At 41.6% G+C, this 21134-nt stretch overlaps 1 protein-coding gene across 1 annotated transcript; it reads right to left on the bottom strand.

Annotated features, from left to right (window-relative positions):
• Positions 1 to 12644: 12644 nt before the first annotated feature.
• CETN1 (centrin 1) lies at positions 12645 to 13347 on the bottom strand. Its single transcript, XM_029922652.1, has one exon. It carries the CDS (start codon positions 13305 to 13307, stop codon positions 12786 to 12788), a length of 522 nt encoding a protein of 173 aa, XP_029778512.1. The 5' UTR covers positions 13308 to 13347; the 3' UTR covers positions 12645 to 12785.
• Positions 13348 to 21134: the final 7787 nt, after the last annotated feature.

Genomic DNA, 21134 nt, shown 5'->3' with positions numbered 1-21134 from the left:
TGTTGGCCATCTGGATGTTGTCTTTGGAGAAGTGTCTGTTCAAGTCTTCTGCCCATTTCTTCACTGGATTATTCGTTTTCTGGGTATGGAATTTGTTGAGTTCCTTGTAGATTTTGGATACTAGCCCTTTATCTGATATGCCATTTGCCACTATCTTTTCTCATTCTGTCGGATGCCTATTAGTTTTATTGATTGTTTCCTTTGCAGTGCAGAAGCTTTTTATCTTGATGAGGTCCCAATAGTACATTTTTGTTCTTGATTCCCTTGCTTTTGGGGATGTGTTGAATAGGAAATTGCTGCGATTGAGGTCAAGGAAGCTATTTCCTGCTTTCTCCTCTATAGTTTTGATGGTTTCCTGTCTCACATTCAGGTCCTTTATCCATTTTGAATTTATTTTTGTGAATGGTGTATGAAAGTGGTCTCGTTTCATTCTTCTGCATGTTGCTGTCCAGCTCTCCTAGCACCACCTATTAAAGAGGCAGTCTTTTATCCATTGGACACTCCTGCTTTGTCAAAGATTAATAGGCCATATACTTGTGAGTCCGGTTCTGGGCTCTCTATTCTATTCCACTGGTCTATGTTGTCTGTTTTTGTGCCAGTACCATATTGTCTTGATGGTGACAGCTTTGTAGTAGAGGCTAAAGTCTGGGATTGTGATGCCTCCCGTTTTGGTTTTCTTCTTCAATATTACTTTGGCTATTTGGGATTTTTTTGTGATTCCATACAAATTTTAAGATAATTTGTTCTAGCTTTGAGAAGAATGCTGGTGCAGTTTTGATGGGGATTGCATTGAATGTGTAGATTGCTTTGGGTAATAGTGACATTTTGAAATGATGTTTATTCTACCTTTAACCCATTTTCATTCATTTTCACACAGATTTTTTAAAAAAGTTTTTTGATATTATTTCTAATTTAGATGACAATAGTACAACCAGGACAGAATCTACTGTAAGAGCTAATTTTCATCATCATGCTCTGCTGACTTGAATCTAATATCCCCAAAAGCAACATGAACCTGGAATAAAAGTACCCATGTGGGACTATCTGCCTAAGATACAAAGCATGAGAATTATAAAATATTTCAGTCAGTGATGCTTGTCCACCAACATCATCTCTGGATCTTGGCACCAGGAGGCAATGAATAAAAGCTTGTTGACTATCCAGAGCCAGGCAAGCCAGGTGGATGTTTGAGGCACAGAGTAATCCAAATAGTCTGATGACACACCTGAGGCCATCTGACGGGGTGACCAACTGTCCTGGTTTGCCTGGGGCTCTCCTGGTTTTAGCATAGTAATCCTTCAGCCTGAGGAGCCTTCAGTCCCATATCAGCTAGGACAGTTGGTCACCCTACAATTAGGGTCAATTGAAAAATATAGATTTTTGATTTCTCATGATAGAGCTTCATTAAGAGGTATTCTTCAAAGGCGATTCAAGCTATTATAGCTCTTGAATTTTGTAAAACTTAGAACCTTCTCTAACTGGCACATAGTAACTGCACTGATGAACCAGTCCAGAAGTCCTAAGAAAAACCCTTCACTGCCAATATTCTCTTAGCCCCACACTTTGTAAAACTGCTTAATCTAATCGGTTCCTTGGGTATAAAATCATATACTATATCTAGTATAGTTTTAGAAATAACAAGCATTTCTTTCCACTGGTTTCTTCAGATTTCTGGGTATATTTCCAAACACTTTGCCAGGCTTTCCCTCTGTAAACTGCAAGCCCTTTGTTCGAGCTGTCCACAGAAATATGCACACACAACTGTAGTACCAATGGCCATCTCTGGTCTTTGTATATGCCAAGTGAGGAAATTGTTGAGAACAATTTAAGACGTTTTGCAGCAAGTCTAACTTGCTCAAACTTTTGGCTAAACTATAGACACACGATAGGCCATAAAACTGCCTGGTTGGTTCTTAAACCAGATAAACTCCCTTTATAGGTGAGAAACATCATATAGGTACTGATTTATGTATCCTTTATGTAAGTACAGGAAATATTTAGCCAATATATAATATTTATAACTTATGAGAGATTTTAGAAAAAACTTGGCAAATAGATTACTTTGAATTTTGGTGGGAAAGGCAAATGCTTCTGAAGCAAGTAAAAAAAAAAAGATCCAACTGCTGAGTATAATAACAGCATGCAAGTGATAGACACTAGGCCAAACAGCAGTTTGCTAAGAGGAACAGGTAAACCCGTCACCAACCCTAAAATTTGCCAATGTGATGGGATGTAAGGGAAATAGTTTGATACTTAGGATTTAAATCATTTTTAATTTTTATGATTGTGGCAGGCAGTGACATTTCTGGTGCTAAAAAGAAATAATTTAAATAATTTGAAAGTCAACTTTTTTTTGAATGTTTTAAAAAATTTACTTAAGAATCCTAAGTCACCATCACCTGAGAAAGCACATGGGAGCTACCTCTGCTGGGTACCCTGTGCCAAGCACCCTGTTAGACATTTTATATAGAGTCTCATTTAATCCTCTCAACCCTGTGATATGAGTATTACAATATTATAACACTAGGATCACAGAAGTTAAGTGATTTGTCCAATGTCACAAAAATCTCTTTGTTCTTTCCACTGCATCATGTAATTACCTTAGAAACAAAAACAAAATCACTTAAAGACATGTAAAAATACCATTCTGGTAATGATATTATTTTGCTTCTCTCTATTTCACTGAATTTTGCTAATTAAAAGTGAAGTTAAACAAGAAACCTGATATAGCATTTTAAGATCTATAATGATACTTTTTATGCATTGTAGGGGTATTTGTACCTTTAGTGCTTACTGAATAGTACGTGGTAATTCTACTCATTTTGCTAATTTGCTCATATATTTCAATTTCTGAAATAGTTGCCAAAGCTGTTAAAAAGGGAACAATGGGCATATTTTTAAAGTTTAGTAATCAAAACAACATGGGCACATGCTAAAGATTGATTTGGGATCATTTACATAAATGGCATTCTAGGAAAAAAAGGTTTTTTTTTAAGTGCGGAAAAAGGAATGCAACCTATTTCTTGCAAGGGCATTTGAGTGGATCTCATATTCTCACACATGGCTTTGTTTTCAAATTCTTGAAAGTGCAGAAATTCTTTTAATTTAAAGGTGAGCCCATGGAAAATCTAGAACAGCTGTACAAAACCATAGAGGAACGCAGTGCCACAGCCACTTTCTCAGCTTGTGACACCACCCCAGGGAGATCTGACCCTCTGGTCACCACTGTTCTAAATTATCAAAGAGAGGCACCTCTGTCCCCATTGCTACAAACAAGATTCTTCCATGGAATTCTTTGTTTCATTAACTGATCCTGCCTAAAGACTACTGAGTACAAAAAGTTGACAACCCTTTGGACTCAAGAGGGACTCCAGGCTGTCCAAGGAAGAAGGCTCAGAAGGGGTCTAAGTCCAGCTGACTCGATAGTAAGACGTGGAAAGCAGCCACACTGCAAAACGCTGAGGGACCTGGGAAAACATACCGCCATGACTTTCCTCAAGGTCATGCAAAGTTTAAGTGATTTCTACTATCCCACATTCCAATGTGTCCTTCTCTATCGATTCATTTCCCATGGTAGTTCATCATTCTGTGTTTATGGCATTTTTATTAGGTAACAGCATCTCATCTCTCTGAGTAATTGTGCTGCTGCATATTTTTGGAAACTTCCTGCAGTCACAGTCTGGGACTGAGGGGTTTCATCAATGTTGATGGGGGAGTTTGAAAATCTTGTTCCCGAATGAGCCAGGTAAAAAATGGTCTCATCAAAATCTCTGTTTTCAATGTCCAAAGAGAAGTCCCTGGGAGAGAAAAACAGATAACAGAGCATTGGTAAGATCTGTACACTGGAAGTAGGCTAAGCTAGAGTAATCGGCTTAATCTAGCCATAAATAGTGTACACAGCTCTCCGTTTCTATAACATCAGTTAACCAGGGCCCATCGGGAGAATGGATTGAAATCAGTGGGCTCTGCCGTGGCTTCACCAGTCCTGAATTCCACAAACTGTGCCCACAGCTCCATGAACTGCCCAAACAGAGAAGTTCCTCTCCTGCTGCTCTGCCTGTATCCATGTCACTGTATCCATGTCACAGTGATTCATGTTCTGCCTGTTTTTTCCCACATGGTTTCATAGGGATGGGCTCTCTGCCTGCATTGATGCTCCTGATTGTTTTGATCAAGACAAGAAATGGGCTGGTATAGCACAGGAGGTCACCTGAGTTTTGCTGGCAGCCTCTGAAGTAGCCGCCCGCATTTCCTCATTCCTTGGCAAGCACGGGGAGTGGTTTTGTTCTGCCTGCCAAGAGGCTGGACATCCACCGAGTTTGTCCTGCCTGACCTGAGAGGGGCTTGCTTTCTCTGGCTCTGCAGAGAAGTAGGCAGAGCAGCGAGGAGAGGAACTTCTCTGTCCTGATCAGTATCATCCCTCACGTGTCACTCATATGTGCTCAAGTGCTGCCCTCTGGAGGCCTCCGTGCCACCAGCTGGACGTCAGACCTGTTGGTCCAGAGACAGAATCCACCTGGAGTGGGGAAACCCAACAGGCTCTCCGGTCTTCAGAGAACCCTGCGCTGCCAGGTCTGAAAGGAGCAGTGGTCATTTGGCTCCAGTGCAATTGTCAGGAAGGAATGTGGACCTACTATAGAAGAACATCCAGTTTTACAAAAGAAGCTGGAAATGCAGATTCTTTCCTGAAATTCCTAACTTTCCAAACTTGGCAGACTCACTTGGCTAAAAAACAAAAAACAAAACAGAAAAACATTGTAATGGCAGGACCATAAGTAGTGTATACAATGTCTCGTGCAAATTGGCGCGCGCGCGCGCACACACACACACACACACACACACACACACACACACACACACACACACACACCCTCCCTCCCTCCCTCTGGGCAGATAAAGCAGGAAAAATAAAAGTCAGTGCCGACGTGCCAAGTAAAAGGTCCCTCTGAGCGCGTGCTCCCTGTGCTGCTTGGGCTTAATGAGTGAGTCCTGGCTGCATTTCAGCCTCCGCTAGCCTGCTGGCTGGGCGCTTCATGACCGCACACCCCGCACAGCTGCAGGCAGCTCTCACGCAGCCACCAAGTGGGTCCGTACAAGCCAGATTCTGCCCGTGGGCCTCAGGTTCACACACTCTGAATGATGGAAGAGGTAGCTAGAGAGCAGGGAAGCCAACAGAAATTGCAAGTCTACCCTTGCTAAGGGGCCATAAAACTTAAAACATATTTCCCCCCTAACGGGGTTCCCCAAATCCGTCTCAGTTGGCCTGGATGGTGAGCTTTGGATCTGGAGACACTTATTTTAGATGGCAGTTTTCTAAGGTTAATGCACTTTGTATGTGAGAAGGATGCACTTCTTTGTCTACTATATCTTTTTTGGTACACTTCATCTATTGTTATTTTTAATATCTTCCCTTGGTCTGCTGTGTGTCAGAGCACTTTATATAAATTATTTCTGACAATATCCTGACAAGGTAATATAATTCCCCCCATTTCACAGATAAAGACACTAAGGGTCGGAGAGGTGATTTTTCCCTGAAACCAGCTAGGAAATGGCTATGTGGTGGGCCTCAAACTTCAGTCTGTCCCACTAGGAAGCTGTTGCTGCCCTAAGATGATATGATGACTATAGTTTCTACTTGGGATGGTACAGGCTTTGTCTTTTCTCCTGAAAGATCCATGTTATTCAAGCACTTAATGCATGGAGATCTTTTATTTGGTGCTTTCACCCTCCTTCTATTTCTTAATAAATTCAAGGACAGCTCTTTTAAAAAGCAAAGAATGAATTTGTGTAATGTATAACTTTGGAAAGAACAGTATCACCAGATGTACACATCCCAATGAATGTTGTTCCTTCAAAATACTGGGTTGCCTTGGTGACTAGAGACTTATTCCAATGATATGTTCATCAGTCATCACCTTTCCAGTGCTTCTCTTTTGGAATTACCTTCAAAGCCAGTTTATACACTATTCAAAGAAATTAGGCTCATAATTTCAGTGGCATTTACTGTTTTAATCCTTAAAATGATAATATCCAGCCTTTTCAGCCACTCTGTTATCGGATTGGAGTATAAATAACTTGAAGCTATTTCTAAAAATTAAGCCCAGTCTCAATGGAGCTAGATTTGCCTCTTGAGAATGTTCATAAGAATATGCTGGATGTTTTTAGATTGTCTCCAAAATAGGGGTTCCAAAATTATTTTGAGCCCAGCAGCACCACTGGCTAGGTATATGACCTTTAAAAGAAACATCATGCATTAGACTGGAAAGGCCCCAAGAAGTTGATTAAACTAAATAGTTAGGGGGGTAACTTAACTCCATATAAGTTTTGAGTCTGGACTCAGGAGCTAGACAGACTAGGTTCAAATCTTCCCTTTGCCACTTACTAGGTATGTAAATTTGCACAAATTACTTAATCACTTCATGTCTCAGTTTCCTCTTTTGTAAAATTAAGGTGTTAATTGAATATGTAGGGTTCGTAGGACAGTGGTATGGAGGAAGTGCTATTTAAGTGCTGGCTACTCTTGAAATCACACACATTGCTTTATAGCATCACACTGAATTATCAACATGCTAGTCAGATCAATAAGAAGGCAGACATGTTTTCTATAAGTAGTCATCATCAACTGTGGTAATAAAATGTTTTTACATAGGAAAAGTCATTTTGCTTAGTTGTTAAAATCAAAATGAAATCTGTGAGTCTAAAGATTCTCTATCTAAATACCTTCCATTTCATTTTATACTCAGGGAATCCATATGAAAATGAGATGCCTGACATGGCATTACAACATCAATAGCTTGCATTTTGGCAGCATGTTCCATGTTTCTGCACCTTTCTAGTAGGAACATACTGCTTGGGCACTGCATTCTATATTCAGGCAGGATTGCTTGTTTCAAAGGCTCCTGACACAAAGTTGAAATCTCTTTCCCTTATCATTTCTTCTCACTGAAACTCATGGAGCCCTATGGAACAAGTACCATTATTTTGGAAGTCATATGCCTTGAGAATATTTTTCCAGGGGAAACAGCCTTAGTTCTTTTAGCTCATTTATCTTTTTTTTAACCTTTTAAAAAATGTTTCTATTAATTTCTGAGAAACAGAGACAGAACATGAGTGGGGAAGGGGCAGAGAGAGAGGGAGACGCAGAATCTGAAGCAGGCTCCAGGCTCTGAGCTAGCTGTCAGGACAGAGCCCAACGTGGGGCTCGAACTCACAAACCGTGTGATCATGCCCTGAGCTGAAGTTGGATGCTTAACTGACTGAGCGACACAGGCACTCCTAGACCATTTATCTCAAAAGATGGTCTTATATCCCCTCAGCCTACTTATCTGTTTTCAACAGACCTTGATTTCTCCAATTACTTTTAAGATGTAATACCCAGCATATTTCTTTAGGTCATAGAAATGGTCTCTGTCCTTACTGGTGAGTTGCACGTTTCTACATGCAATCTGGGAGTATATTAATTTTTATTTAAATTTAGTTCTCATTTTGATAGCATATTGTACATTTACTGAAGTGCTAAGAGCAAAGAATTGTTAACCCAGATTCCTATAGCCAGTGAAGATATTCTTTGGGATTGAAAGGAGAAATGAAGTCATTCTAAGAGACAAAAAACTAAGAGAATTTGCACTAGCAGATGTTCACTGAAAGAATGACTAGGGAGTTTCTCAAAGAAGGAACCATGAAACATCAAGAAGAAAGAGTGTAGTAAGCAAAAATATGGTAAATACAATAAACTTTTTTTTCTCTTCTTGAGTTTTCTAAGTTATCTGATGGCTAAAGCAAAAATTAAAACACTGATATGATTCTAAATGTATGTAGAAAAAATATTTGAGACAATTATTTTATATGTGGGATAAGGTAAAGAGATGCAAAGAGAAAAAGTTTTCATACTTCACTTGAACTGGTAAAATGATGACACCAGGTTATTGTGTGATTAGCTATATATAGAGAGAGAATTTAGAATTTAGAATTCTCAAAAAATTATAACATGTTTGGAACTAAATAAAAATGCAAATGTAACAGATCAAAATGAGTGGGATAAGACCAAAGCAATGCTTAGAGAGCAATTTAAAGCATCAAATGCATATATTAGAAGATTTATTTTATTTATTTTTTTTTATTAAAAATTTTTTTAATGTTTATTTTTGGGAGAGAGACAGAGACAGAGCATGAGTAGGGGAGGGGCAGAGTGAGAGGGGGACACAGAATATGAAGCAGGCTCCAGGCGGTTAAGCCTCCTGACTTCAGTTCAGTTCATGATCTCATGGCTCATGGGTTCAAGCCCCACATCAGGCTCTGTGCTGACAGCTCAGAGCCTGGAGCCCACTTCCAATTTTGTGTCACCATCAATCTTTGTCTCTCTCTCACTCACGCTCTGTCTGCCTGCCTCTCTCTCTCTCTCAAAAACAAACATTATAATAAAAACTTTTTAGAATAGATGTGGACTCAAGACAGTGGTGACCAACCAATGGGCTTTATTTTTAGTGCCCTGGAAAAGGAAACATCAGGAATAAACATCACTCACCTGTCTGAGAGTGCCTACCAAACAACCAAGAAGACAGGATGGCTTGGTCAGTTGACATCAGTCTACCTCTGTCATTGGCTGCCCGAGTGCTGGTGCAACAGGCACATGAATGGAGTGGCTATTGTGGCAGAAATGGAAACTACTCACAAGCCCAGTAGCATAGCTGCTGACAAATGCAGAACAGCACAGTCTCTCAGGATAAGTTGGCCTCTTGATGTCAAGTAGTCTAATTGGAAAGATCAGTGACTCATCTTGATTGGATCTGACACATATTTCAGTCATGAGTTTGCCTTTCTTGCTTGCAGAGCTTCAGCCAACACCGTATCTGGGTATTTATTCTACTGACATGGGATCGCACATATTACAATGAACTAAGGGACTGACTCTACAGGAAAGGAGGTGCAGTGATGACCAGTGATGATTAGTGGTGCAGGAATAGCCATACAGCCACAAAATCTAGTGGTTGAAAGCTTCTATGCACTTTCATTGCTGGTGTAGCAATGGAAAAGCCTGTTGAAGATGCCTTTCAGAGGCCAGCTTGGGCATGATAACCAGTAAGGATGGGGTACCATCTTCCAATATGCAGCATATGCTTTAAATATGACCCATTTTATGGTGTGATATCTTTTAAGTAGAACCCAAGGATCCAATAAACTAAGGGTGAAAGTAGTTCTGACTTTAATTCCCAGTCATCTGCTCCTTAATTTGTGCTTCTCATCCCCACAATCTCAGGAATGTGCATTTAGAGATCATGGCTTCAAGAGGAGGAGTGCTCCCATCAGTGGGCACAGCAAGAGAGGTATTAAATTTCTATGTGTGCCACCTAATTGTGGTGGGTTCCTCATGCTAAGAGAGAAACAGTCAAGTAAAGAAATCACCAGCCCTGAGTAAGAGACCTTCGTCATCAGTAGGAGGTGAGGCTATAGGAAGAATATGGAAAGGGTATGTTTGGCACCCAGGTAATACACTTGAGCATCTCTTGGTGCTCTTTCACTCACTTTTGAGGGTAAAGGGATAAGTGCAACAGCCATATCCTGACAAGGGCCTGGTGACAGGGGGCTCAGACTTCTCAAAAATGAGAATCTGGGTAATTCCACCCAGTAAGTTACCTACATCAACAGTGGTGTTGAGGGGGAGGGGAATCTAGATTGGATAGTGGAGGGAGCTAACTACCGTTTGTGGTCTCAAGACCAGCTTCTGCAGTGGGGGCTGTAATTTGTCCCTCTAATCTTCCTTTTGTTCTCTCGAAGTTGCTTCTCCCAGAACTTACACAAAGCCAGTTGATCTAAGTGGTAGGAAGAATGGACTGTGATGGAAGCTGTGGGGCACTGCCCACACTTCCCCTCTGGCTGTGTGCTTCAGAACTGAAGTCCTCCTGCCCATGTCTTCATGGGAGTGTTGACAGCTAAGTTTACAACTGGGTTCTCCTTTCTAGTGGTTACCCTTGGTCAAGGAGGGCCACCTTGCTCAAGGCCATAAACCACTTTCATGGGGACAGTTCATGTCCAGTGACTATCAATCAGTGATAAGTTTTAAAGGACCAACTTCCTTGTCCCAATTTGAGACATCTCTGAAGGATCACCCTCACTCCAGAACTGCTTGTGGGATCAGCAGAGTCCTTTGTTGTGACTGCATCGTAGCCCAACTTCTCCTCTGCCTGAGTCCTAGTTTCTTCCTTGCTCTACACATGTGCTCTAGAGAATACACTTGAATAAACCTCCTGCACACAAACTGCAGACTCAGAGTCTGCTTCCATGAAAAACAACCAGCGGCAATCAAGAGTTGGAACTATCCTTTCCAATATCCTCTTAAATGTAACTTTTAAGAAAAAAAATTCCTTTTACTGTCCTCTGCTCATTTGGGGCATTCGCTTTCTTGATATTAATATAACGATACTGTCATATTTTCATCCTTGGCTCTAAGCTCTGCTCTTCATCTGTTACGCCTGTCATTAGAGAGCAAGGGCTTATCAATGAAGTCTCTACATGGTTCATATGGGTTTCTTTGGTGTGCTTCCTGCTTCTTTATTGGAGCCATTTGTAACAGCCCAGTGGAAGTTCCTTTTTTAGTTCTTCCCAACCTTTATAGCTCTGTTTCCTTATTTTAAAAAAGGTATCTATAAGTTTTTTTTTAATTTCTTGTATTCTACTTTTGTAAAGACTAGTATACATGTAAAGACTAGGACCCAGCCAGACCTGTATGATTAACTTCTCTTAAAATTCAAATGGTCAGTCTAGCCTGCTCTAGTACCCCCCCCCCTTTACCCTCCATCCTCTAAAGTATGAGCCAATTGAGAAGCAAGACTAATTGCAACATTCTTCCTTAGTAGTAAATGAGATTCAGAAATATTCTGGAGCTCCCTTCCCTTGTGTGGGATGGCCTGTGCTCTCAGGGCAGCCCTTTAAGTACTGGGCTTCAGTCTCCACAGTTGACCCCATGGCATTTGGGCAGCCTGACTGCTGTGCTTCAGCCTGGGTTCCTGGTTTTCACTTCTATCCTCTGCTGGGACAGGAGCCAAGACTGAGCCTAGTCCAGTTGGCTGAGGCTCTGACCTTTTCTCTCAGTTTGTGCCAACTTTGTTTCTGGTATTTCTACCTTGATCCATATATAGATCCTTGAGCCAAGATTCTGGTTAACAGGACGCCAGGAACTCTTGCTTCCCAGAATACCACACTCCTCCCTTTGCCTCCTTCACATTAGGCCCTTCAGACTGATCCTGGCTCAAACTGCACCTGTATCCCATACAACTGCACCTGAATCTACACTAAGACCCTGAACCTGAACTGTTAGTATTTGCAGCGTGGGTGAGTTCCCCTGCCCTGTGCCAGCCACCTCAGCAAACTCTTTCTCACAGTGCATGCCCACATACCCATCACTTCAGCTAGTACTACTGCTTTGACAAATTAGACCCTGTTAATGAGAATTAAGCTCAGAGTAGTTGTTTTCCTGATTAGATCCACCACCCTCTGAAGGGTAAAATTGCTGGCAAAGTAAGTGAAAATTCTTCCAGAATTTCAGCATTTATCTTAATGGGACTTTGTATGAAAATTAATTTAGGTTTAGTTGTGACCAAAATATCTTGCCTGTTTAATAGTCTTGTTGTCTACTATCAAAACATTAGTCTAGGCCTCCATCTTAGCAGATAGATTATATTATCTTCCCACACTTAGATTATTTAAATTTTCTCTAGTTTCAGATTTATAGATATTCAAAAGGGTAGCTTCTTATTTTAAAACAAGAAAGGCTTAGTTTAGAACAGAGAACAAATAGCATTAATACACACAAGCCACAGTGAAATAGTCTAGCATTATAAAATAAAGAACTACTTACATGCCAAATGCTCTGGCATCAACTATGTACCAGAGGGGGAAAATCAAGTGTCAAGAACTAAGATGTTCTAAGAATTAGTTCACAGATACTGGCTTGTAATAAAGCAGCAATAAAATGAAGGATATAGTATAACTAAAATACTAGTTGATCTTTCCAAGGACAGATAAGTAGCTTAAAATGTGTTACGTTTTTTAAATTTCCTAAGCTAAGATCTTACATTTGTAAATACTACTCAAAATCATTAGTTAGCTTAATCTCTTAAGCAAATCATACTTTGCTTGGGCCAATATTAAAATTTATTCTGTAGCCCAGGTATGCATCTGGTGCTAGATAATCCACAGTAGACAATGATTCTTCATTTGCATGTAAGAGAGAGAATTGTAAAAGTTCCATAATTTACCACCACCCAAAGGCAAGCTTGTACTTTAGAACAGTATCTTTTCTGAGGCCAATTAAGTGGCTGCACTGTTTTCCTTCAAACCAATATTCAGTTAAATGAAAAGTAAAGGCTAAGAGGACCTGCTGGCCAGTTCCACCTCATCATGCTAGAAGAATGACTTGAATTTAAGGAATAATAGGTGAAGCAAGATTATATAAGTCCACCAAAGAAATGACAAGCAAATCACGCGGCTGTTGTTCCTAAGAAGCCAGCCTGCCTTCCTTCAATTCAATGGTTGTTACCAACGCAGGGGAAAAGGTGAGCGAGGGGACTGAGGCCTCAGGGCTCTTTATACAACCTGAAGCACTCAGATCTACTTTTGAGAATTAAAAACCAAAACTCACATTGAAATCATCTTTAAAATTCTATAATTGAGTCAGAGAACTTGAAATAGAAGTATCTAGACAAATTTGGGATAAAGATAGCGTTATTCTAACTCAAGATTTCACAAAACCAATGCAGGGAGCTCGGCGAACCGCTCAGTAACCCACTTCAATATAGGCTGGTCTTCTTCATGATCCGAAGAAACTCTTCCTCGTTCACTTCGCCATCTCCATCTCGATCAGCTTCGTCGATCATTTCCTGCAGCTCCTCGTCGGTGAGGTTTTCCCCTAACTCGTAGGCCACACGCTTTAGGTTTTTGAAAGAGATCTTCCCAGTTTCATCGTCATCAAAGAGCCTAAAAGCCTTCAGGATTTCTTCTTTGGTGTCTTTCTCGGTCATCTTCTGGGTCATCACGGCCAAAAAGTCATTGAAGCTGATTTTCCCTGTGCCTTGCTTGTCCACTTCGGAGATCATCTTCTTCATCTCCTCCTTCCTGGGCTCGAAGCCCAGCGCTCTCATGGCCACCTTCAGCTCCTTCACATCGATGGTCCCACTTCCATCAGCATCGAAGAGATCAAACGCTTTACGAACTTCTTGCTTCTGATCTTCGGTGAGTTCAGGCTTAGGACCCACTTTTCTTTTCAGGCTGGTGGAGGCCACGTTTGCCTTCTTAGAGGTGGAAGCCATCATCCCGCGGTGGTTATCTTTAACGGTGCCACTGCAGTCACCGCGCTTGCGCAGGAGTGACTCCACCTGACGCGCAGGCTCAGGGTCTCTCCCCATTTACTCCCAAGCCTTCCCTTGTGTACTCCCAGTGAGACCGGCTCGCTAAGCCCCGCACTTCCGTGAAATCTAACTGATGTTATTCCTTCAGTTATCACCCATTTCCACGAGCTGGGACCTGGGCTGGCAAGTAGTGCCTGTAGCCACATTGCCTTCCATAATGCATGCCCTCTTGCTATTTTGTCCAGGCCATTTGTCAGCATCCAGAGGACCAGGTTCATAGGGTTATTTGGAAATCCTTCCTCTCTCCTTTTCCATACAACTTAAAACAAACTAACAAGCAAGGGGGAAAAAGCCCTTTTGGAATTAAAAAGCTAAACCCAAACAAAAAACCCCTCAGTCTGAGGTTACCTATGGCTAAATTTAGTATAATCAAGAGAGAGTTTGATCCCTTGGTATTAAATGTGGAGAAGAAGGAGAGAGAATATTAAGTCACACCATGTGTTCAACTTGACATAAATGGAAAACAGATAAAATGGAAAAAGCTATGTATAAAATTTGTAGAAGTCTGTCTCCTGACGTTACACTTAACAATAATAAAACTTCACCAGCTTGTTCAGCATACACTGAAATATGAAATGTAATATATGATTTACTCTCAGCGATTCAATGTTACATATGCAGTGTAATTGCACTTGAATAACAGTCTTAATATCATTCACCCTACCTTTCATTTGGGGGGGTTTAAAATACTATTTTCTGGTATTTTTAAAAAACTCTAGCAGCATATTACTCTCACTGTTTATCATCCAGTCGGGCAATGCTGAAACCCCCACTCTGACTTCCCTGCTTTGGCAGTGAGAACAGGAATATATGATCCAGTACATGTTGGGACTAAAAATCGCCTCCTGAGAACAAAGGGGCAAGAGAACAATGGGAGCATTTTAAGTGAAAATGAAGAAGAGAGTCATCAAGTAAGCCCATGAAAGAATTGCCTTTAGAATTGCTGTATATTTCTTTAATTTTTTTAATTTGACATTTTTTTGGTATTCTTTTCCCCTCAAATCTCAACTTATTACTACTTGATCAGTTACAAAAAGGGAACTTTCAAAAGTTTTCATTGAAGATTTTGGAGCCCCAGCATCTAAAACAATGCTTGACACATAGTGGGTAGATTAACAAATAATTTGTTGAATAAGTGAATACGTTTCTGTTGGTTTTAAAATACTTATGGGGGTACCTGAGTGGTTTAGTTGGTTAAGCGTCTGACGTGGGCTTCAGGTCATGGCTTCAGAGTTCATGAGTTCGAGCCTCATATCGGGCCATCCATTGAGAGCACAGAGCCTGCTTTGGATCTTCTGTCTCCCTGTCTCTGCCCCTCACCACATTTCAAAAATAAATAAATAAACATTAAAACCAAAATAAAATAAAATACTTCTGAATCCTCCAAATAAAACAAGCAAACTCCCCAAAGGATTATGCTGGGAGTGTTTTATATATTTGGTTTTTTTAAATTAGTGATCAGATGTTATTTACATGACATGTGTAATAGCCAGATCTTAATACCTGTGCCAGTTGATATGTGACATGATTGCCGGAGGGCCTGACCACAGGGTTTCTAAAGGTCAAGGAAACTTACCTGCAACCCCTCCTACCCGCTGCTTCCCAGCACTTGACACAGTGTCAGCCCAAAGTAGACTTTGCCAAGTAGATACTGCCGTTACCCAACTTCCAACAGTGCAAATTCTCCTGCTTTCTTAACTAGATCAAAAAGCCTGGGATCTTATCCCAATCCTATGCCTTATTTTTCCTATGACTTGAGAAAGTCACTTAGCCTCCCAAACTCAGTTGAGACATCTACAAAGCAGACATAATAATGTAGCTTCTTAATAGGGCTCCTGTGCGTGTTCAGTAAGCTACTCCAGGAATGGTTCCCTAGTGAGGCCAAACAGTGCTGGATAATTGTTAGTTGATTCTGAAATTTTCCTAGACATTGTGCATTTCTTTTGACACCCACTCCTCTGCCCAAATTCAAGCCAGGCTATGATGTGTTGGGAAAAACTGAAGGATAGAAGCTGCCATATAGAGAGCTACTTTTGGGCCAAGCTGAGCTCAAAACAAAACGGTTGTCATAGTTTCCAGATGTGTGCAATCAGCAGTCACAAATAGGGGCCACCAAGAGCACCCTTCATAGAAAACAGTGCCCTCAGCCAGAGTCAGCTGTTGGAGAGGAGTTACTTTATGTTCATAATCTGTAATCTGATTTTAAAAGGGGAAGAGAAACTTACATAGATTGTATGCCTAGCATCGGGCTTGCTCCTTGCATTTGGTCTCATTAAATCCTTGCCATCCTTTCCCCATTTTGCAGATGAAAAAAATGAGATCCAGGAGACATCGGTAACATATCCAGTGGTACACAGCCAATAAATGGTGGTTCTGGGATTTAAACCTTGGCCTAAGTCTAATGCTGTTGCTTTGTTCACCACAGCATCTGCCTTCTCTTGAAATTATTATCAAGATGTAGTATCACTGGAAAGATATGATTCTGATTTTCTTCCCTAAATGTAACGATAATTAAGCATCTTGTTAGAAAGATTTTTTTTTAATTTTTAACGTTTATTTATTTTTGAGAGAGAGACACAGAGTGTGAGAGGGGGCAGGTCAGAGAGAGAGGGAGACACAGAATCAGAAGCATTGCCTAGAAAGATTTAACAGAATTTTATAGGATCTCAGACAGGGTCCCATTCTAGGGCAAGCCAATGAGAATGAGAGCAATATGGTTGGCATTTACATTTGTTCTTCAATTCTGCCTCATCCCATTCCCTGTTTTCAGCTCCTGGTACAAGTTAGTGAGAAGTAGTCTGGGCGAAGTACTTTCAGGTGATGTTAGTGACAGTCTATCTAGTGCTTATGAAAATCAGCTTCATTGCTTTAAAGTCATTTTTTAAGTTCTAATGAGACTGACATAAGGTAAATGAGATGTCCAGAAAAGCAATGGATAGGAGTGGTTTTGTTTTGTTTTTGCACTTGAAACTTTTGTGCCCTAATGTCCTAGGTAATATGCTAAATCAGTTGATTTTCTGAGAGGGGGAAAGGAGATGCTTGTTTAAATTTGGTCATGGGAGCTTAACGACTGGAAGAGGAGAAAGGTGTTGGAATTCCACAACAGGGTCTGGAGTCGGTCTAGACCAAGAAAAAGGACCCATGCAGCTTGCTTATTCTAATTATTTGGTTTTCCATTTGACCTGCGTGGCATGAAAACGGTGTGGCTCAGGAGTCTTTTTAAAATGTAAGTCGCACTCAGCAAATTCAGCAGATTCCAGGTGCCACCCAAGGCAGAAAACATGCATAATAAAGTTTCTTTATTGCTGCCTGTTTACTTTCCAACAAATGCAGAACAGAAAAAATGCAAATGTTTGACACTTGTGCATAAGCAGGACAACTGTGCCAGTGTGGTGGATGGGTGATTCCCAAACCAACAATAACACAACTATGCTATTTATTCTTGAATACGTGGAGCCATTTACAAGAAATGGCCTCAGCAGCAAGAGTTTTACAATCCCGGTGGTCTCTGAATGAGACTATGAAGTCCAGTCCAGTGACTCAACCCAAGCCTTTTTGGCAAGGCCAGGAATAGACTTAAGTGTCCAGCCAAAGGCTACATAATTTCTCGTTTCATGAATCTCAGAAATAAAGAAATGCTCTTCTCAGATACAAAATCAGACTGTGTTTTAGAAAAGAATTTACCAGAATCTCATAGCACTTATCAAACTTTCATCCAAATACTCCTAATAGCAAAGGAGACATAAAGCACTCCTTTGGGAACCAGGGAAACATTCCAAGGAAGCCTTCACCAAGCATGAAACATCTTTATAATCCTGTTTTATCTTTAAAAAAAAATTTTTTTTGCTTTCTGCTTCATAGCATATTTGCCAGTTCTATTACAGTTATAAATGATTGACCATCAAGCAAATTTGATTCCCTTGCAGAAAATGCACTGTGCTTATTTTGTGACTTTAAGTACACCCCAAGGGTCTGACCAGGGGCTAGGGGAACCTTATGCGTTTTAGCAAACTTAGATGCAGGATCTAATGTAGAGTATGAGGTGGAAAAAATAAATGTTTTCCTGTCCCTCCCAACCAAGATCCACTCCACTTATACATCATTTGGATTTGGGAGTTAACGTAGAAGGAGGAGAAAGGAAACATGTGAGGAGGAGAGGAAGGAAGATAAATGAATGTCCAGAGCAGTTTAAACTTGCAAGGTGGAGTGAAATCAAATGCATTCAACAAAAGAATGGTTGTCTTCTCTTCTCAGAGCCCAGATTGGTCCAAATTGAGCACTGCTTTGATGGAAACAACCTGAGGAAAGATACAATCTATGTTGATATGAACTTGAAGCACACCCTCTCAGGACTTGTGATCCAGTTGTACTGCCCTGTCGTCTGCAGAGGGCCCACAAGTGCAGGCATGCAACCAAAAATGCAGAACCAAGAGGAAGTAGCTTGCATGGATTGTTAAAATACCTCCTAAACTAAGCTACTGATTTACCCTTTGATCTACCTTCTTCTATTCTCCAAGGCCCCTGAAATGTCAGCATCTAAACTAGTTATGAGGCTGAAAATTGAGGAGAATTTTCTGCTTACCAGGGATGGAAAGGTCAAAAGTCCACAGGGGTGTGAGTAGCACCAGAAGAGCCAAGCATGTTCAGGGTGTACTTAGAGATTAACGGTGACCTGGAGAGTTTGTGCCCTTTTAAAAGACATTGAAATTCAAATTTAAAAACAAAACGAACAAAATCACTGCACAGACCGAAGAAAACAGGTCTTGTGGAAAACAGGTCAGGTGGAACTCAGCCTAGGGGCTGCGTGTTGTTCATCCAGTCCTTGTATTGGTCACTCGTTCTGCTGAGGTTTACCTACCAAGGATGCTTCTCAGAGAAAAGGACAGAGACAGAGAGAAAATTGAATTCTCACTCAAAGCCCATTCATGCCTGGTTCCTATAGTGCAGCATAAAGTCCTTTCCTGAAAGACGTACCACGCAAGGGTGAGCCCCACAGGGGAAAGGGAACTACTACAGAAAACAGAGCTGGTCTGTTTGACTTTGTCCCGTGAATCAGCTTGGAAAAAAAGGAGAAAGGAGCCCACTCTGCGTGCCATGTCCCTGACCCTTTATCTGCCAGTACCCCTTTGACCTAGAGGCCCCTGTAATTGGCCTTGAGACCGACCCAGGTACACTCTTGGAGGTCACCCCTGAGGTCCCATGCAAGGCACAGTGAGGGAGCAGAAGAGCTGAGACCGACCCTTTCCCACAGACGCCACCACACCCACGTTTTCAGAAGGCTGCTCCCCAGCTCCTTGGGAACTGGGGAAACTGAAAGTGACAGTAGATGGTAGAGGAAACTTAATCCCTTTTGTGAAGAAGGGACTGGCATTAACAAAAAATTCTGAGAGGTAGATCATAAAAATCAGTTCTATGACTGCAATATACATTTTAAAATAAGCTTGTGAACTAAATTACAGTTCTCCTGCGTTTCAGAGTTTTGCAGTGTGTCAGCAAACAAAGCATCAAAGGAAACCAGTAGGTCATGTTAGAAATCCCTTCATCAACAAGTAATCATATTACAGCTCCCTCCTGCTAAGCCTCTCAATGGGAAAGGCGCTACAAATTAGGGCAGGAGGAGAGGATGTCTCCTCATCCTTTCCAGTTGGCAGCTGACCATCTCCACGGAGGTTTTTCACTGAGATGTTAGTTAAACATCTTTTGAAACCCAGTGGGTTCACCACCGGGAATTTCTGTCCCTCTTCTTTCCTTCATGTTCTGCATTTGCCACTTTGCATCTACGAAGTCCTTTCCAAATGCCTTTGGTTTCTCGATCATTCTTATCTGAAATCCATGCTCTTTTGTTTTGTTTTGTTTCCCTTGGCACTAGCCAGGGTTCCTTTTGCTGTACGTGGGATAAAGCTTAGAATGGAAACTGGGTCATTTACTCGTGGTACTGTTTTCAGTTGCACCTCATACAAAGTGTTTGCCTGTCAGGGTGATTTCAGCCCCATTGCATTGGTGTGAGCCCACAGTTGGTTCATGTAAAGCTCCCCACATCTTCCAAGAACAGTTTCATGCAGGTACTTTGAAAAATAATTTAAGAATAATGGAGGGGAATTTCAAGAGGAGAAAGAGGAAGCACATCAGCTCTCAGATACAAACTTTCACTTGAGACTCATCTACTAATTGGGTTGGAAAAGGTTGGGGAGGTTACATATCTTACCACAGGTCCATCTATGTGAACTCTTCAAAATCGTGTAGTGAATCCTAAGAAAGTGGTAATTATTTGGCCTTTCTTTCTGCTTAAAAAGTGTGAACACCTGATTTTCCAGCAGTCTGCTTTTAGACACTGAGCTATAACCTATACATTTTATCTTACATATTGTTCAAAACAAAAGAAAAGTCACCTTAGAATTCCTGGTTCATTAGGGATTAATTTAGACACAAAAACAAATACAAATACATTAATTCTGTCTTCTGTATGTTCCCAGCTCACCTGGCTACTCGGATATCCCCATGGCCCCAAGCCCTGCAGTGTTACTGCTCCAGCCTTTCCGAGAGGTTTGCCCTTGTTACATAGTCCACGATGGCTCCCCATCCCCAGCGCCTGAGCCAGCAGGAAGGGAGCTGTGTGCGGCTCCTCTTGAGAAGCGAACCCTCTCCGCCCTGCTAACCTACTCCTCTGATGCCCATCCATAGCTATCTACACAGGCTTGGCCACGTGGCACAGTTGAAACCTGGCAGTGCCTCACCTCAGCCCGAGTCTCTCAGACACCACAGCAAGTACAACCCCGTGATGTGGGAGAGCTAACACCTTGACCATGGCAGACAAGTACCAGTGGATCTCTCTCTCCTTGTGTCTCATCGTCAGAAGGTACTGTGGGACTGAGTGCTGGTCCCCTGTAATAGCGGCCAACTCTGTAACACATTCTTGCATTGGCTCTCCGTCCTCCGTCCTTCCTTGTCATACTCTCCCTTGTCATCTTCACTCCTGCTCTCTGAGATCACTTTCCACGTAAACCTGCAGTCAAGCTTTAGCTTCAGGTTTTACTCTCAGGGAGTTCAGGCCGAGAGAGGGGAACATACAAGACTTCCATGAACAAAAGTTGCCCACGTCCCTTCCGCTCACGCTCCACTGGCAGCGTGTAACTGCTGCCAGGGAGACTAAGTTTATTGTGGGCTGCCATGCTCCTAGTTAAATTTTTTTAAAGGTTTATTCATTTTTGAGAGACAGAGAGAGACAGAGCATGAGTGGGAGAGGGGCACAGAGAGAGAAAGGAGACACAGAATCTGAAGCAGACTCAAGGCTGAGCTGTCAGCACAGAGCCTGACATGGGGCTTGAACTCACAAACCAAGAGATCATGACCTGAACTGAAGTCAGCTGCCCAACTGACTAAGCCACCCAGGCACTTGGCCATGTTCCCACTTACAATGTCCTTTACTGTGGAGGAAGTCTCTGCACATGACTGGTGTGCAAATTTCTTTCAAAGAGTCAGACAAATGTGACTTTGCACAGTTAAAAAACAGCCTGGATAGACCAGGGGTTATGACCACTGAACTCAGAGATCTAAGATTTTGTCCCCATTCTTCGACTCATTTTTTTCTCTTAAAAAATTTTTTTTCATGTTTCTCTTTTGAGAGAGAAAGAATACAAGTGAGGGAGGGCAGAGAGAAAGGGAGAGAGAGAATCCCAAGCAGGCTCTGCACTGTCAGTGTAGAGGCCAACACAGGGCTCCATCCCATGAACC

This window comes from Suricata suricatta, chromosome 14, assembly GCF_006229205.1.
Source record: "Suricata suricatta isolate VVHF042 chromosome 14, meerkat_22Aug2017_6uvM2_HiC, whole genome shotgun sequence".
In the NCBI taxonomy this organism is placed as follows: Eukaryota; Metazoa; Chordata; class Mammalia; order Carnivora; family Herpestidae; genus Suricata; species Suricata suricatta.
Note: the sequence above shows the minus strand (reverse complement) of the source record. Positions and strands in the feature narration are given on the sequence as shown.